This window comes from Doryrhamphus excisus, chromosome 13, assembly GCF_030265055.1.
Source record: "Doryrhamphus excisus isolate RoL2022-K1 chromosome 13, RoL_Dexc_1.0, whole genome shotgun sequence".
Classification (NCBI taxonomy): Eukaryota; Metazoa; Chordata; class Actinopteri; order Syngnathiformes; family Syngnathidae; genus Doryrhamphus; species Doryrhamphus excisus.
In genome coordinates, this window is record NC_080478.1 from 17,330,683 (window position 1) to 17,351,034 (window position 20,352).

The window sequence follows — 20,352 nt, forward strand, 5'->3', positions numbered from 1 at the left end:
ATATATATATATATATATATATACGTATGTGGGAGTGGTCATATATGTATTTGCCTATGTGGAGTATATAAATATATATATGTATTTGCCTATGGAGTTGCCTATGTGTATTTGTCACTCTATTTGTATGAAGGGTGGGGAACTGCTTCCCACCACCCAGCAGGCCCCACCCCACACAGACAGGACAGCCCCCCCCCCCCCCCCCCCCCCCAAGACCGGTTCCACTGTTGCCTTATTGCTACCCTGCACTTGAGTCCACCATTCCTTGCCTCCACATCCCGGCCATGACAGTAATTCTTTCTTTATTTGTTTATTTTATCCTCGTAATCAAGGATTGAAAATGACAACACTTTGAGCACAAATGACCTTTGGTTACATTTACTTTTAGAATCCGGGATCAATATCCTTATAAATCAATTAGGCTCCTGCTTTGATACAGTCCAGTCCAGTCCAGTCCGCTAGCCTTGGTGCCCCTGTGACAGGATTCTCCAATGTTTTGGCTAATAAGAGTTTACAGAGGGCCCGCTGCCAGTCAACACTGTACACAGGCTGACTCACACGCCGACACTTTGTACTCGACTGATTGCTACAGCTGAGGTACAAAATACAGCTGGGCAGCAGTTTCTCCTACCACACGCTGTTTTGTATCCTCTCACACATAGACCCGCAGTGTGTGAGTATGCTATAGGAAGGATGCCTAGAAGAACGTCTAAAGATGGTTCTAGAAGGGAGAACATACTCTGATAATGGTGACACCATGGGGGTTTGGTATGACGGTACGCTATCTGCGCGCTAACCACTCGACCGCCGTGCAGCCGAGTCAATTTTATTTTTATTTTATTTTTTTTATGATGTTGTTTGTTTATCTTATTTAAATGTGTACTTGAATTTTTCTGCCATTTATAAAATAATGAAAATATTTGTTGTCAAAATAATGTTGACAATAACATAATTTACCAGCAATAATTTGTGGGAAACAATTATGGCATAAAATCACATTAATTGGATTGATATTGTTTCCCGGGCTGCACGGCGACTGAGTGGTTAGCGCACAGACCTCACAGCTAGGAGACCAGGGTTCAATTCCACCCTCGGTTATCTCTGTGTGGAGTTTGCATGTTCTCCCCGTGCATGCGTGGGTTTTCTCCGGGTACTCCGGTTTCCTCCCACATTCCAAAAACATGCTAGGTTAATTAGCGACTCCAAATTGTCCATAGGTATGAATGTGAGTGTGAATGGTTGTTTGTCTATATGTGCCCTGTGATTGGCTGGTGACAGCTGGGATAGGCTCCAGCACCTATCTATCTATCTATCTATCTATCTATCTATCTATCTATCTATCTATCTATCTATCTATCTATCTATCTATCTATCTATCTATCTATCTATCTATCTATCTATCTATCTATCCATCCATCCATCCATCCATCCATCCATCCATCCATCCATCCATCCATCCATCCATCCATCCATCCATCCATCCATCCATCCATCCATCCATCCATCCATCCATCCATCCATCCATCCATCCATCCATCCATCCATCCATCCATCCATCCATCCATCCATCCATCCATCCATCCATCCATCCATCCATCCATCCATCCATCCATCCATCCATCCATCCATCCATCCATCCATCCATCCATCCATCCATCCATCCATCCATCCATCCATCCATCCATCCATCCATCCATCCATCCATCCATCCATCCATCCATCCATCCATCCACGCATCCACCACACATCCACATCCACACCCACTATATGTGCCCTGTGATTGGCTGGCGACCAGTCCAGGGTGTACCCCGCCTCTCGCCCGAAGACAGCTGGGATAGGCTCCAGCACCCCCGCGACCCTCGTGAGGAAAAGCGGTAGAAAATGAATGAATGAATGAATGTTTCTATACCCAAAATGTCTCTCTCTCAATATTTTCCAATATGTTGAAAACTGGAGTACTTTCTCCTTTCGGGAAAATCCAGGATTTGTTCTGTGGACACAGTGTTGTAACTGCTCTCCCGTTGGGCCTCCAAGAAGCCCTTTCACGCCAAAATACAACACATTTGACAAAAAGCTTCAATTCCCTTGATAAATGATTGAAAGAGAAGCAGGGGGAAGGTTGTTTGTTCCTTTGTCACCTGCTGCAAACCCTTACAAAAAAACGCTGTCACATGTTGTTATGTAGTGTAGAGAAAAATACAATACCCTCCAAATCATCTCCCATAGTTATTCAAATATCTCATTGCAGAGTGGAGGCCTTTTACAGAGCCGTTCATTCCCATGTTGTTCCCTTTTCACTTCAGTAGACAGGAGGTGTAAACCAACGAGGTGATGAAAATGCTTACCTGTCACATTTAAGCTACCACTGTGGAGGAGAAGCAGTGCTGTGAGGTGCAGTGAACCTCTTAATAGCCTTAACTCCTGCAACGCTTTGGTACGGAAACATGCAGATACCTCCACACCGGGGAGGGCTTTATCTTCTTGCAGGGTTCACTTCAGGTGTTCTTTTATTAGCTCTACCCTCAGATAACTTGCAGCCATATTTACTCTTAATAGATGAATGCTTCCATTCATTCATTCATCTTCTAACGCTTATCCTCATGAGGGTTGTGGGGGGTGATGGAGCCTATCCCAGCTATCCTGCCAGCCAATCACAGGGCACATATAGACAAACAACCATTCACACTCACATTCATACCTATGGACAATTTGGAGTCACTAATTAACCTAGCATGTTTTTGGAATGTGGGAGGAAACCGGAATACCCGGAGAAAAACCCACGCATGCACGGGGAGAACATGCAAACTCCACACAGAGATGGCCGAGGGTGGAATCGAACTCAGGTCTCCTAGTAGTGAGGCCTGCGTGCTAACCACTTGTCCGCCATGCATCCCCACATTCCACATATTATATTATTTATTATTTATTATTTATTATTTATTATTTATTATTTATTATTTATTATTTATTATTTATTATTTATTATTTATTATTTATTATTTATTATTTATTATTTATTATTTATTATTTATTATTATAACAAATCATAAATGACTAAAATCCAATTGGGTGAAACAGGTTCATATAAAAACATTATCTTAATGTTTACATTTTGAAGTGATATCTCGTTTATTATGTATTTTTATTTTTATTTTTATTTTTATTTTTATTTTTATTTTTATTTTTATTTTTATTTTTATTTTTATTTTTATTTTTATTTTTATTTTTATTTTTATTTTTATTTTTATTTTTTTATTATTTTATTATTTATTTTTATTTTTTATTATTATATAAAAATAACAAATCATAAATGACTAAAATCCAATTGGGTGAAACAGGTTCATATAAAAACATTATCTCAATGTTTACATTTTGAAGTGATATCTCGTTATGACTTCATTGAGGGAAAACAATGAAGATAATCATAATAATAAAACATTAGCTATGATATATTATTGTATTACTATAATCATTCATCCACCCATCCATTTATCCATTAGGGTCATGAGTATGCTAGAGCCTATCCCAGTTGACTGCAGGCGAGAGACAGGGTCTTATGCGCTAATCGCACTTTGCGAAGAGAGAAATAAAACATTGACCTTGAACACACCAAATCCATCCAGCCACCCAAAACACCAACATCACCACAATGGCTCCCCATAAGCCCACAAAGACAAGCCAGGCTCGAGCCCAAGGCCAGCAACCAATCGCTGTGCAGTCCTGAGTCCTCCACATTACATCCATCTTGCATGCTTGAATGTTAAAGGATAAATCGCTCACATATTCTCTTGCTTAGGCCGACTGTTAATGAGGCATGACAGAAACACTTCTTCTTCCAAACTTGCCATATTTTCTACGAACGGCCATTTAAAGCCTGCAGTGACTCTGATCCCCCCCCCCCCCCCCCCCCATGTTCATCCATGTATCAATGCAGCTGTCCCTGCAGAAGAGGCCCAACGCTGATCTACAGCTGAGACGCTGTTATGTCAAGCTCTGTTTGCTTCAGGATGATATACACGGGCTTAACAGTTCATGCGTCGTCTTTAAAGTGCAGCTGAGAGTCTTTTGAACGGGGGATCCGTGTGGCCCGCTGAAGACAGGTGGAAAACATTTTTGTAACAATTGGTATTATGTCAAATCATCAACCTGCACCTGTCATCCGGAAGAGGTGCTTCCGAAATTGAAGATACAGTAAACCTCGGATATATCGGATTCAATTGTTCCCACTGGTTTTGTCCGATATAAGCGAAATCCGTTATATGCGTATACCGGAAAATGTCCGTTTTACGCATATATCGGATTTATATCCGGTATATGCGTAAATCGGATTTTATCCGTTATAAAAAGGCACTTCCTTGACTATGTTTCCAATGTACCTGGACGCGCAGGCAACGCTGCAAACGCTGCAAATGACGTCGTATAGCGGCCTGTCACGATTCGGCGAATCGATATATCGGAAAAATTCGCTCACAACGGACAGATAAAAAAGAACCGATTTTTCTGTAATGCATTTCCAATAAAAATTCATTGCATATATCAGATTTTCTATAACGGATTTCGCCTATTTCGGACAAAATCTCCAGTCCCGTTCCAATGCATTTCCATTAAATTTCCCTCGCATATATCGGATGGCCACATCGTGGCGCTCCGATTCGCCGAATCGTGACAGGCCGCTATACGACGTCATTTGCAGCGTTTGCAGCGTTGCCAGCGCGTCCAGGTACATTGGAAACATAGTCAAGGAAGTGCCTTTTTATAACGGATAAAATCCGATTTACGCATATACCGGATATAAATCCGATATATGCGTAAAATGGACATTTTCCGGTATACGCATATAACGGATTCCGCTTATATCGGACAAAACCAGTGGGAACAATTGAATCCGATATATCCGAGGTTTACTGTATTTCCTTTCTTGTTCCCTTCCGTTTTCTCAATCCCTGCTGGTTTTACGCTCCTGCCTCTAATTTCATACTCCCTATTTAGTTCAGGTGTGTGCTCTTTCTTTTGTGGCTTTTATTGTATCCCGCTGCTGCCATTAGCAATAAAGACGATACCTTTTTATCTCCACTTTTGGTCCTGCTCTCTGCATCCTGGGGTCGCATCGCAAAGCCCTACAAACCGGAACCTGACACTTTCTGCACCACAAACGGAATTATAGACAGAAAATAAAAATGCAATACAACAATTTTGCAGGAAGTGCTACAATTTTGCAGGAAGTGCTCCTGGAAAGAAAGGAATTTGTGAATCTTCTCTCCTATTTGCTGACTTAGCAGAATAGTTTTATATTATTAGAACACACTCAGCAGAGAAGAAAATGATAAGCGATATCTTGTGTGCTGCATGGTGTAGTGTAATGCAGAGGATTGTTACAGTGGAATGAATCTTTTATGAGGTGAGAAAAGGCCACCTCATTGCCAATATCAGAGAAAAAAAGGCCAGGACTTTGTCACCTGCCTCCAGGAAGGAAAAAGACTTTTGTGGGTGACGGAGGTAGAATCGTAGCGCTCGGGTACAACTGAGCTGTGACGATCATGCAAATGACTCAATTCAGCACCCCCTGTTTAGTCCATTCCGAAACACTTGCTCGGAGCATAGAGATAGGAATTACATTTTGGAGAGCTGTCTCTAGCCTGGAGAACAACTCAACCTTCTCCTAAGAGGGAGGGCAAAGTAAGCTTAACAGCACCAGATTGCTGCAGTTAACACTCCTCTAAATGGCTTACTCAGGGCACAGCGGGGAGAAAGAACATTGGACATCATTACAGGCAGATAGCAGAAGCAATGCGTGCAGTGGAAATGATTCACAAGCACAGCCAAAAGAAGGAAGATTTTCAATGAATAATGTGTGACACACTGACATCGTTTCTGTGGTAACCCGGCTGTCGCTTGCTCTTCCTTGGGAGAGAGAGAGAGAGAAAGACACTTTTCCTGTATTCTAATAAATAATTAGGCTGTACAGCAGGGGTCTCAAACTCAATTTACTTGGGGGCCACTGTAGCTCGGGTCTGGGTGAGACTGGGAATCCGCATCAGGTTTTCCAAAAAAAAAAAAAAAAACGCATTTATTAAAAACAAAAAAATTTTTTTAAACTTCACTTTGGTTCCAATTTTCTACAAGAAAAGCTCTGATAAAACATTCCACTGTTGTCAAATATCTTACTTTTTATTTTTTTAATGCTAACGTGCTAGCATTAGCATGCTAACAGCTTGCATTATGGTGTTTATATACGAATGCTTGAATACCCAACTTGTATTGAATATTGCAGTATTGGTCTTATTTGCGTGTGTAGTATTTGTATAAGCGCATAACTCCACAAATGCTAAAATATTATAGGGTAATTATGTTAGCATGCTAACATAATTGTGTCGACCTATGAAAAAATGCTACTATGTTAATATTAGCATGCTAGTAATGCTAACATGCTAACATTAGCATGCTAACAGCTTGCTGTCAAAAAAGTAAATGAAAAAGTAATATTCTCCCAAGAAAAAGTCACAATTTTGTGAGAATAAACTTGTAATATTATGAGGAAATTTAATACCCAACTTGTATTGCATATTGCAGTATTGGTCTTATTTGCGTGTGTAGTATTTGTATAAGCGCATAACTCCACAAATGCTAAAAATTATAGGTTAATTATGTTAGCATGCTAACATAATTATGTTACCGTGCTAACATAATTTCTGTTATGATGTTGTTATGATGCATAATTGTGTCGACCTATGAAAAAATGCTACTATGTTAATATTAGCATGCTAGTAATGCTAACGTGTTAACATTAGCATGCTAACAGCTTGCATTATGGTGTTTATATACGAATGCTTGGCGGAGGTAAACAAAAAAACAATAAATAAAGTTGTAATTTTTGGGAAAATAAGGTTGCGGGAAAAGTTGTAATGTTATGTGAATAAAGTAAAAATATTATGGAAATAAAGTCATCATCAAATTAAAAATACAACAACAGCAAAAAAGGTAAAAACAGCTGTCAAAATATTAAGAGAAAAAGTAATATTCTTCCAAGAAAAAGTCACAATTTTGTGACTATTTTGACTATTTGTGACTATTTTGTGTATATTATGAGGAAATTTAATACCCAACTTGTATTGCATATTGCAGTATTGGTCTTATTTGCGTGTGTAGTATTAGTATAAGCGCATAACTCCACAAATGCTAAAAATTATAGGGTAATTATTTTAGCATGTTAACATAATTGTGTCGACCTATGAAAAAATGCTACTATGTTAATATCAGCATGCTAGTAATGCTAACGTGCTAACATTAGCACGCTAACAGCTTGCATTATTGTGTTTATGGTGTTTATATACGAATGCTTGGCGGAGGTAAACAAAAAAACTATAAATAAAGCTGTAATTTTTGGGAAAATAAGGTTGCGGGAAAAGTTGTAATGTTATATGAATAAAGTAAAAATATTATGGGAATAAAGTCATCATCAAATTAAAAATACAACAACAGCAAAAAAGGTAAAAACAGCTGTCAAAATATTAAGAGAAAAAGTTATATTCTTCCAAGAAAAAGTCACAATTTTGTAAGAATAAACTTGTAATATTATGAGGAAATTTAATACCCAACTTGTATTGCATATTGCAGTATTGGTCTTATTTGCGTGTGTAGTATTTGTATAAGCGCATAACTCCACAAATGCTAAAAATTATAGGGTAATTATGTTAGCATGCTAACATAATTATGTTAGCATGCTAACATAATTTTCTGTTATGATGTTGTTATGATGACATAATTGTGTCGACCTATGAAAAAATGCTACTATGTTAATATTAGCATGCTAGTAATGCTAACGTGCTAACATTAGCATGCTAACAGCTTGCATTATGGTGTTTATATATGAATGCTTGGCGGAGGTAAACAAAAAAACAATAAATAAAGTTGTAATTTTTGGGAAAATAAGGTTGCGGGAAAAGTTGTAATGTTATGTGAATAAAGTAAAAATATTATGGAAATAAAGTCATCATCAAATTAAAAATACAACAACAGCAAAAAAGGTAAAAACAGCTGTCAAAATATTAAGAGAAAAAGTAATATTCTTCCAAGAAAAAGTCACAATTTTGTGACTATTTTGACTATTTGTGACTATTTTGTGTATATTATGAGGAAATTTAATACCCAACTTGTATTGCATATTGCAGTATTGGTCTTATTTGCGTGTGTAGTATTAGTATAAGCGCATAACTCCACAAATGCTAAAAATTATAGGGTAATTATTTTAGCATGTTAACATAATTGTGTCGACCTATGAAAAAATGCTACTATGTTAATATCAGCATGCTAGTAATGCTAACGTGCTAACATTAGCACGCTAACAGCTTGCATTATTGTGTTTATGGTGTTTATATACGAATGCTTGGCGGAGGTAAACAAAAAAACTATAAATAAAGCTGTAATTTTTGGGAAAATAAGGTTGCGGGAAAAGTTGTAATGTTATATGAATAAAGTAAAAATATTATGGGAATAAAGTCATCATCAAATTAAAAATACAACAACAGCAAAAAAGGTAAAAACAGCTGTCAAAATATTAAGAGAAAAAGTTATATTCTTCCAAGAAAAAGTCACAATTTTGTAAGAATAAACTTGTAATATTATGAGGAAATTTAATACCCAACTTGTATTGCATATTGCAGTATTGGTCTTATTTGCGTGTGTAGTATTTGTATAAGCGCATAACTCCACAAATGCTAAAAATTATAGGGTAATTATGTTAGCATGCTAACATAATTATGTTAGCATGCTAACATAATTTTCTGTTATGATGTTGTTATGATGACATAATTGTGTCGACCTATGAAAAAATGCTACTATGTTAATATTAGCATGCTAGTAATGCTAACGTGCTAACATTAGCATGCTAACAGCTTGCATTATGGTGTTTATATACGAATGCTTGGCAGAGGTAAACAAAAAAACTATAAATAAAGCTGTAATTTTTGGGAAAATAAGGTTGCGGGAAAAGTTGTAATGTTATATGAATAAAGTAAAAATATTGTGGGAATAAAGTCACCATCAAATGAAAAATACAACAACAGCAAAAAAGGTTAAAACAGCTGTCAAAATATTAAGAGAAAAAGTAATATTCTTCCAAGAAAAAGTCACAATTTTGTAAGAATAAACTTGTAATATTATGAGGAAATTTAATACCCAACTTGTATTGCATATTGCAGTATTGGTCTTATTTGCGTGTGTTTAATTATGTGACTTGACTTGTGGAATTAACAGGTTGCGCTGCACAATGAGATCGCTGAAACAAGTTTTTTCATTTAATTCACAAATCCGCATTACACAGTATTTTGCTCAATTACTGTAATTGCTGTCAGGCTTATTATTTTTAATTGGCTGTATTATTTCATTGAGTAAATCAATGCATGGCTTGAATCACTTGTGAAAAGTAACTGTAATATCAGCCGTGGAAGGTTTTTATAAATAACAACATAAGATTTGAGGTAGTCTTACAGTATCTACAGAGACAAATTTGCATATATCAGCGCCTTGTGTGCATCGAATAAAGAGCATCCCCGTGGCAAGTAACGAGCACACACGGTGCAACCAACGTACAACCCAAAGACACAAACAACAACAACAAGGTAGCCCACAGAGGGCAGCTTCCTTCAGAGCCTTGTTAAATATTCACACTCTGACACACAAGATCAATCAGGCCTGCTTACTGCACGCCATTGACACAACTGCGGAAATTTCTTCATTTGGTGGCACGATCAATAGCTCATTACAGCAGCTTTACACGGGCTTGTCTTTGGGCCTGCCCCCTCCCGAGATCCGCTCCCTCGACATCACAGGCCTGCTTTTTTTTTCTATGAGACTTCATCATGCAACAGAAGAAACACGCCTCTGCATAACAGCACTATCACAACAATGGCTACAATTTGTCACAGGTGATGCAAAATGTGAAATATAATGGAAATTAATACCTGTGTCCTTGGAAGTGTACATTCATCTGCATGGATTTGATCAATATTGACGGCTCAGCATTTCGAGGTGGTTTAAAAATATGAATTTGTAATTACACTTATTACGTCTTATTTGTGAGCATCACATCAGTCACATTAATTATGCCAAAACGCAAGAGATTTATGTATTTATTTAAAGGGGACCTATTATGCTCATTTTTGGACCCTTTGTATTGAGTTGTAGTCTCCTATAGAGCAGCTACACACAATAACCTGCACAGAAAACTTTTTAGATTTTTTTTTTTAGATTTTCCAGTATCTGCACCTATTCTATGTGAAGTATTTCCATATTGCCTCATATTAACTCACTAGCAAGATCTCAGTGTATAGACTGGTCATATATCTCATCTCGTCTCATATTATCTACATACTGTATTGTATATAACTCTGGGAAAAACGGTTGATTTTTGTTAATACTTGGGTCGTTTATATTGTTTATTTTTCTATATTGTGTATTTTTGTACTGCTTAACTGATTCTGTACTCTTGCAGCTGTGCAATGCAAATTTCCCCACTGAGGGACGAATAAAGGCATATCTTAATCTTAATCTTAATCTTAATCTTAATCTTAATCTTAATCTTAATCTTAATCTTAATCTTAATCTTAATCTTAATCTTAATCTTAATCTTATTTCAGATGTATTTCCTTTGATTTGTGCTTCCTGCCAAAACGGTCTGTTCTCATTTATTCCACCAACAGCCCACGTCTGGGCACGTCCACTCCACTGTGATTGGTCACACGCCCAAAGTGCTTCCCTACTAAGAACCATATAATGAAGTCCGCCCCTCTGTGACATCACAAAGGGCCAGTTTTAACCACGCCTTTTGAAACTAAGCGTTTTGAGTCATTCCAAACGTTTTTCAAATCCGCTAACCTCTTTATTTATTATTTATTATTTATTATTTATTATTTATTATTTATTATTTATTATTTATTATTTATTATGTATTATGTATTATGTATTATGTATTATGTATTATTTATTATTTATTATTTATTATTTATTATTTATTATTTATTATTACACGGGAGACAGGCAACAACATTTCGTTTATTATTGACATTATTCTCCATCATTTTTTATTTTTTATTTTTTATTTTTTATTTTTTATTTTTTATTTTTTATTTTTGTTTTTATTTTTTATTATTAATTATTTATTATTTATTATTACACGGGAGCCATTACCTGAAAATGTTGCATCATTTAACACAAGAATACAAATTTCTAACTACATTTATTGGTCAGAAAAGTGGAAAAAGCATAATAGGTCCCCTTTAATAGCAACTCAGTGTAACATCTGACATGGAACCGATTCAGAAATAGTGCCTTCGTAGGTGAGGGACAATCATATTCAACAGACAACTAGATAATCTTGCTTTTGTTATATATCAAAACACTATATTTTATGATTTATCGTAGGAGTATATTAGATCTTACCCTCCAACTACATTGTAAAGCATTTGGTTACGCCTGCGCTAACATAACATAACATAATATATACAAGCGCCTCACTCACAGAGTCTGACACATCAACATTTCAATCATTAGATAACATCTTCACCGGGAACCATAGAAGGCAGCTCAATTTTATGACAACACATTTAAACACACACAGGTGATATTACATGTAAACATCAAAGGTATATTAGATTGTATTGCAAATGCATTATGCAGAGCTACAAGCTAATATACTGTACACTAGAGAGTGCTCCGGAAAGGTATTATTCTTTGCAGAGGAGCAATGGACACCGTTTAGATGTCACGGGAGGAGATAACTAAACTTGTAAATAATGGTGACCACCGAAAGAGATCATCGTGGATGCAGCAGTTTTGTCAGAATTTACTCAGCGCGTACTGGTCAAGTTCACAGTTTGTAGCTAGCATGAATTACTAAAAAGTTATATTTACCAATTACACATTAAACTGCCGTTCGTGGCTGTCACTCATGGCTGTTACTCTTCGGCGTACACCCTGGACTGGTGGCCAGCCAATCACAGGGCACATATAGACAAACAACCATTCACACTCACATTCATACCTATGGACAATTTGGAGTCGCTAATTAACCTAGCATGTTTTTGGAATGTGGGAGGAAACCGGAGTACCCGGAGAAAACCCACGCATGCACGGGGAAAACATGCAAACTCCACACAGAGATGGCCGAGGGTGGAATTGAACCCGAGTCGCCTAGCTGTGAGGTCAGCATGCTAACCACTCGACCACCGTGCAGCCCACACACACTATTTTATGCTTATAATTTTCCTTGAATTATTTGTCTGACATTTCGTTAGCAATTTCACTGCTGTGTTATTGTGCAATGACAATAAAGAAAGTCTAAGTCTAAGTCTAAGTCTAATCTGTATTGTTATTAGTATCGTATCGCCAGATTCTTACTAATACACACCCCTACCCTGAAGACGAGTAAGCGAGTAAGCCATATTTATCATTTACTTTTGAACAAAATTGTTCCACATGGGATATACAGTAAACCTCGGATATATCGGATTTAGTTGTTCCCACTGGTTTTGTCCGATATAAGCGAAATCTGTTATATGCGTATACCGGAAAATGTCCGTTTTACGCATATATCGGATTTATATCCGGTATATGCGTAAATCGGATTTTATCCGTTATAAAAAGGCACTTCCTTGACTATGTTTCCAATGTACCTGGACGCGCAGGCAACGCTGCAAACGCTGCAAATGACGTCGTATAGCGGCCTGTCACGATTCGGCGAATCGGAGCGCCACGATGCGGCCATCCGATATATGCGAGGGAAATTTAATGGAAATGCATTGGAACGGGACTGGAGATTTTGTCCGAAATAGGCGAAATCCGTTATAAAAAATCCGATATATGCAATGAATTTTTATTGGAAATGCATTACAGAAAAATTGGTTCTTTTTTATCTGTCCGTTGTGAGCGAATTTCCGATATATCCGAGTCCGATATATCCGAGGTTTACTGTACTGCATTAAAATGTGTCAATCAACACCGGTCAGTTTATTTCAGTAAACAAAGACACATAATAAGTCATGGCAAAAAAACATGCAGGCATTGGACAAAGTTGGGTTTAAGAAGACGGAGTCAGGATTTTGGGGTGAAAACAGGGAAATAACTGCGATAAAAAAAGCATCATTCAAAGCAAATGGCACTGTCGGTAAGAGAGGAAGCAGAAGCATGGCAGGGTGAAGAAATATATAGCTCTGGAACTTATTTTTTTTTCTTCTTTATGCAAAGTTAAGACCAGTGTCTTCACATAAACAAACCAAGCGCTGTCACAGCACATTAGTGGCAGAGCCAGTCTGGCCTTTTCAAAGTTGCTCCACCCACTCAAATTGATAATAAGTTGCCAAAATGTTATATTTGCCCCGCAGGGGTCCTCGCAATGGAGCGCTTGTTTGTGCGCTGATCATGACACCGCAGGCACTTCTGAAACCCTCCTTTCCTCCCTGCTGTGTCCATTCTAATGACACAACACACAGTGAGCTACCAATTCATTTACAGAACGACTCGCGGGTAATGAGCAGCCTGATTCATGTGACCGTGAGATGATTCAAATGATTCACTGCTCATTACCAAAGCCACTGCTGGTGCATCATAGGGCATCTCCAATTCTCCACCAGGATGTATACAGGTTATCAAGAGCCCGTCGTCGGATCTACTCTGACCCCACGCACCCCCAGCATGGACTGTTTTCTCGCCCGGCGTCGGGGAGAAGGTTCTGCAGCATCCGCTGTAGAACAACCGGGTTTAGAGACAGCTACTTCCCCCTGGCCGTCAGACTGCTCAATGCCAAATAAGCCCCTCTACCTAACCCTAACCCTAACCCTACCTGCCCACACGCACAACCAAAACTTTAAATTATTGTTATTTATTCTAAATTATTTAAATTATTTGTACAAATTACTGTTTACGCTGTACATTGTTCATATTTGATGTAATCTATTTATTCTCCACATTATTATTTATTATTTATTATTTATTATTTATTATTTATTATTTATTATTTATTATTTATTATTTATTATTTATTATTTATTATTTATTATTTATTATTTATTATTTATTATTTATTATTTATTATTTATTATTTATTATTACACAGGAGCCAGGCAACAACATTTCGTTTATTATTGACATTATTCTCCACATTATTATTATTTGTTTGTTTGTTTGTTTGTTTGTTTGTTTAATATTTAATATTTAATATTTAATATTTAATATTTAATATTTAATATTTAATATTTAATATTTAATATTTAATATTTAATATTTAATATTTAATATTTAATATTACACAGGAGCCAGGCAATAACATTTCGTTTATTATTGACATTATTCTCCACATTCCATATTATTTATTATTTATTATTTATTATTTATTATTTATTATTTATTATTTATTATTTATTATTTATTATTTATTATTTATTATTTATTATTTATTATTTATTATTTATTATTTATTATTTATTATTTATTATTTATTATAAGCCAGGCAACGACATTTCGTTGGCAATGTCTATGTCTATGTCTTCCTGTGGAATGTGCTGCTTTCTAAGCATCCCCCTGACGTTAAACAGTAGTTTGAAGGAAATGTTTCTCCAGGTCTCCCGGCTCAGCGTTACCCCTTCCTGTCAACACCAAATTACCCACAACCGTGTCATCTTCAGGCATTCCCTTGCTTCTCTTCCTTTTTCCTCCCACGGAGTTGCCTTTATAGGCAGCAGTCCGACAGGGATAATTTCAGATACCACTCCAGGGAAATTACTTTCTGTTGTTAGAGAGAGGCAGTTTGCAAACTGCTTTATCAAGCGCTTTGACTCCAATAAAAGGCCACATTTGGATGCCAGCAGGAAAAACATATAGCTCTTACATATATACGCCACACAAAGCAATGGTACTGATGCTACCGTATTTATGTACAGTCTACCGAACGTGACTCGGTGTGTTTATACTGTATCGGCGTACATGTATCCAAGTTGAGCATTTCTTTCTGCAGGAATGACTTAAGTCGTGTACTCTGCATTGAGTACCTCCACTACATACATGATAGTAATGTGTGTGCGTTCAACCAAGCTTTGCTAGGACTGATGAATAATTTCTGCACTATGTTTTGCTGTTGCACGTCTGGTGCAGCCTGACTGCACCACGCAGCACCACATTTGCATTCAACGCACACACACGCATTTTCCACCAAGCTCATTCACTGACCCAAAATTACCAAATCCAAAAATAGGCTAGCCTAAAAAAAAAAAATGTTATGATTCTGAATGATTGTTGTTGATGTTTTCTCGTAAAAGGACGAATAGTGTCGCGGAAATGTCAGCTTCTTTTAGGAGCAGGAGGCATGCTGATGTGGTGACCTCTATGCACTGCGGTTAAAAGGTTGAGCGGCTATGAGGACAAATGAGCAGAGGGGGTGGGTGTGGGTGGGGGGGGGGGGGTATCAGATGTCAGCGAGCGAGAGAAAAAGATCAGCGCTGTTCTTGGAGGAGGAGGAGAAGGGAAGAAGTGCAAAGACTACACATTGAAGAATCCATCACTTACGTACATGGTTCATGCCTAAAGGCTGTGCTATGGGCGTCTCGGATGCCTGTTGACATTTTGACAGTTGTTTGTTAGGTACAACATGAGAAAATATTAAAAAAAACTAACATTTCAATTAAAGCCTCTCAATTCAGAAACAATACGCTTATTATTTTAAATATCAACACCACATTTAGAGAGCCTACCACTGAGTTGGGCCGTATTTTTATCCTTTCAGACATGACTTCTTAGTACCATTATATCAGAATCTATACAGCATCATCACCGTCATCACAGTCCGTGTCACACATTACACAGGACCCTCTTTTCCATCTTAATTACTCTGAATTATTACAGTACAACCGTGAGTATCAACAATGTCTATTCTATGCATTCTTGCTACGCTCACTTGCATGTAGACGTTTGCTATTGCTGCACAAAGCAAGCCTGGGGGCAACTGTCTGCTCTCTCACTCACTGGCCATAACATTAGGAACACCTGCATAATATAAAAAACATCTTTGTATTTAATTGACGTGTGTGTGTGTGTGTGTGTGCAGAGAGTACTGAGAGGCGTCGGTAATAATGGATTGTCCCGTTACCAAATCATATCAAACACACTGCAAATCCTTGTTAAATAAACAGAAACATTAAAAAGACATAAAAAGTGATGCAGTGCAATGCAAATATATGTTTTTTTAATTAGATGTCACTAATGTGTACATGTGTACGTCAGTTACACAACATGTTGTGACTGTGTGTATAATGAGTGTATAATGTGTATATTCCTTTGTGCCTTTGTGTATTATTTCACTAATCAGACAGTTTTGCAACAAAAAAAAGTGCCATTAATAAAGTGATGGACTCAACTTCTTAATACAAATCCTGCATAGTGATGGAATAACTGAGATGATTCCAAACAATAAGGCAACCACCTTGAAGATGAGCACAAGGCTCACTCTGGTTGGCAAATGTTGTGAGAAAAAAAACATTTTAAATGATAATTGATAAACAGTTGATAGACAACCTCCCCCTTGCATGGGATAATTGATGATAACCATGATGACAATGAGAAGTACGCCGAGCAGCAAGGCAGTATAGTGTACTCACAGTTCTGAGGAACTGGATCTCATCCTCTCCTTCTCCGCCTTCAGCCATGGCTGCAAATAAAGCGCACTCAGGCGCTGGCTCCTATCCCTTGTCGATGTGAGCATACAGCTAATCCACAGCCATGCAGCGGGCTAGACTGCCAGCCAAAGCCCACGGCACAAGCCTCCTTCACCGGTGGCCCCGGGAGGAGGAGGAGGCGGAGGAAGGAGGAGGGCGTGCGGAAGGGATGTTGGTACTGATGCTGGCTGGCTTGGTTGGCTTGGCTGGGGCGACTGTGGACGGCGTGGCGTGGAAACAAGGAGAAGCAGAGACACATCTGTGACGTCACAGGCAGAGCGCGTAAATGCAAGCATATTCTGAGTCAGTTATAATAATAATAATAATAACAACCGGGGTTTGGGGAAAGCTCAGAAAGCGTGCAAGATTCACCGTGCAGAATATTTTTGTGCATCCCCACGCATAGCACACGTTTAGCTAACCAGTAATGTTTGACTGCAAGAAAAAACTGACTTGGTGTTATTGATACAGCATAAAACCACAATCCATTTTTAAAACCAGCAGTTACCCGATAAAGCATTTACAACATTTTGAATAACTCTCATGACATTATGATGCCGTTGACTCAAACGAACATAATAACCTTATGCATTTGAAATGTTAAAAAAATATCGTATACCTGACTCACTATTAAATGACAATTACTGACATTAAAACAAGCATTTGTGGTCACTAAAATTTGACCCATATTCAGATAATAGTGACAACTGTATTCATGTTCACACTAAAAGAGTGGCGCCTATCTGTTAAATGCAATGCTGCCCTCTAGCGTCACAGTACGGACCTACAAGGCGACAATATTTACATTCACTGGCCACCACATTAGGTATACATGTAAAATATATGTCTTTGTTTGACATTATCACGTACAATGGTGAGGAAAAGTGTTTACCATCATCAAAAAAAATTAACAAATTATTCAAAATTCAACTAAATTCATTTTTTAAATTATACTTTTTATTATTAAAGGGGTAAAATTCCAAACTATGTGTGAAAAAGTGATTGCCCCCAAAACCTAATAATTGGCTGGGCTATCCTAAGCAGCAAAAACTGCAGTCAAGCATTTGCAATAACTTGCAATGAGTCTCTTTTTGGCCCACTCATCTTTGCAGAATTGTTGTAATTCAGTCACATTAAAGGATTTTTCCAGCCTGAACGGCATTTTTAAGGTCATGCCATAACGTCTCAGTAGGATATTGGTGAGGACTTTAACTAGGCCACTCCAACGTCTTCATTTAGAGGTAGACTTCCTGTGTGTTTTGGATCGTTGTCCTGCTGCAGAACCCAAGTTGGTTTTCAACAGATGGTTGGACATTGTCCTTAAACTGGAATTTTGGTAGACGGCATAATTCATGGTTACATTTATTACAGCAAATCTTCCAGGTCTTGAATCAGCAAAACAGTCCCAGACCGTCACACTACCACCACCATATTTTACTCTTGGTATGGTGTTCTTTTTAGGAAATGCAAAATTACTTTTACTCCAAACAAACCTTTCAAAAAGTTAAATGATATTACAAACACCCTCCACTTTACCAATGCGAACTACAACCAAACATTTAATTATATTATATTATATATATTATATTTAAACGCTCAGAGATAGGCACTCATTTGACTGTGGAGGTGTACTTATTCAAGTGTCCTCTGTTTCCTTGCTGCACCAATTAAAACTCACAGGTGGCCTTTTATTATCTCCTCCATTATTATTAGTGCTTGACCTTCACCTCTCCTTGCTGTTATGGTCTGCATATAAATATTCCACGTTTTGGTCAGATTATACTGTAGAATGTTCAACGGAATTGCCGATGCAAGGTTAATTCTTAATAGACAAGATAGTTATATACAGTCACTGTAATTTATAATGAGACTAATTAGCAAAAAGCACATTTGGCATATTCATCCTGAATGGTGGGAGACGGGAGTCAAACGTCTATAATGTTTTGACCAAGGTAGAGGCTGCTTAGTAATGTTCATTTAGGTTGAAACAAATGTCAATATTATACCTTATAATACAAGCTTCATACTCAAAATAGTCCATACTTTTAACTGTGGCCAAAAACGGTGGAAGTCATACATTATTCAAGTCATTCAAATGGGACATAAAAGGTTTAGAGTAGATGCGCATATCAGCCACTGGGTGTCGCTGTTTAGCTTTGAATAACATCACCTGAGACTCTTAAAAAAACAATGTAAATATACACCTGGTATACTTGTTTTCGATACCTGTGCGGCTTAAAACTTAGGGATCAGTGCAAACTGTCACCATGACAACACAAACTGTAATCGTTCGCAGTAGATGCGACCTTGGCCTACCTGCAAGCTGCAGCCGCACTGGCTCAAATACTTGTAGGCGGAGTTAAATGAAATTGAACCAATCACTGCCCGGTTAGAAAGCGCGGGGGTCTCCCATTGGGCTACAGTCTTGTCAATGTATAGGAGCCCTGGGAAGCAACGGTGCGTCCTGCTGGCTGCCTGGCTGGCTGGCTGGCTGGATGGCTGGTTGCACCACAGACATGACAAGAAATATTCATCCTGCAAGTGAATCGGGTAAGTAAATATCTGTTTGTTGTTTTAACGACCTATTAGGATTTGAGCCGCTGCAGGTGCAGTAGAATTTTGCGCACTTTCCGCCTCTGATACAACATAGACTGCAAACTGAAGCGGACATGATTGGGTTATTTCATGTGTTTTGTTTCTACGTTACAGTACATATATAGCACAATATATATGGATTTTTTTTTTGTTCACAATTCTGAGAGGATCATCCCAAAACGATGAAGTAATGCTGACGTTGTTAAGGAGACATGCACACCTGGCTAGTGCAAGGTGACATTAACCCATAGGGATTATATTATGATGTAAACAGCTGAGAGGTATTTGCCAAGTGATAAAAGTTGTCCATGGCTAGAACTGCAGAATAACATTGTGCTTTACCTGCAAACATATCCAATATAAGCACTTCAACCAAAGAATAATATAACAACACCACCACCACCGGCACGATTATGTTACATATAATGGCATATATAAGGATATATAAGGAAAATAAATTTCTGGGCATCACAATAAATGAAAATATGAGCTGGAAACCTCATATTACAAATATACAACATAAGGTGGCCAAAAATATTTCAATATTTGAATATCAGAAATCACTCCACACTCTTTATTGCTCTCTGGTTCTACCATATCTTACTTATTGTGTGGAAATATGGGGTAATCACTATAAAAGCATTCTTCACTAGCTAAATGTACTGCAAAAAAGGGTAGTAAAGACAAAAAATTAAATAAAAAAAACTTAAACTATATTAGGAAAGCAGGAAGTGAACAAATGTAACAGTTACTGATTGTATAAGTACCAGATGGAGGGGTAGGATTTAATAAGCTTTGCTTCTTCCTACTCCTTTTGGACATGTGGAACTGTGAACTGATTATGTGATGCATTCAATTGTAATCTGATGCATTTTCAAATGAAATAAAACCATTAAAAAAAATGTAAAAATTGAAAAAAAAAAAGTTTTTAATAAAAAAAAATACAATAAAATAAAATAAAATTATATTATATTAGGAAAGCAGGAAGTGAACAAATGTAACAGTTACTGATTGTAAAAGTACCAGATGGAGGGGTAGGATTTAATAAGCTTTGCTTCTT

At 37.4% G+C, this 20,352-nt stretch overlaps 2 protein-coding genes across 5 annotated transcripts in view; one reads left to right on the forward strand and one right to left on the reverse strand.

Annotated features, from left to right (window-relative positions):
• The window catches only part of LOC131140056 (ryanodine receptor 3-like), a 157,623-nt gene that overhangs the window by 119,881 nt on the left and 17,390 nt on the right, over positions 1–20,352 (reverse strand). For 2 of the 3 annotated variants that reach the window (XM_058090131.1, XM_058090132.1), the window contains exons 1-2: positions 16,641–16,920; positions 15,557–15,598 (exon numbers count right to left, since the gene is read on the reverse strand). In XM_058090131.1, coding sequence (XP_057946114.1) covers positions 15,557–15,598; positions 16,641–16,688 — 90 coding nt within the window. In that variant the 5' untranslated portion in view covers positions 16,689–16,920. Of the gene's footprint in view, positions 1–15,556; positions 15,599–16,640; positions 16,921–20,352 lie in introns of those variants that run through there. The other variant, XM_058090130.1, reaches the window with a different exon arrangement.
• The window catches only part of LOC131140058 (formin-1-like), a 69,412-nt gene continuing 68,202 nt past the window's right edge, over positions 19,143–20,352 (forward strand). For both annotated transcript variants that reach the window (XM_058090134.1, XM_058090133.1), the window contains exon 1: positions 19,143–19,247. The gene's annotated coding sequence lies outside the window, so the exon portion shown is untranslated. The remainder of the gene's footprint in view (positions 19,248–20,352) is intronic.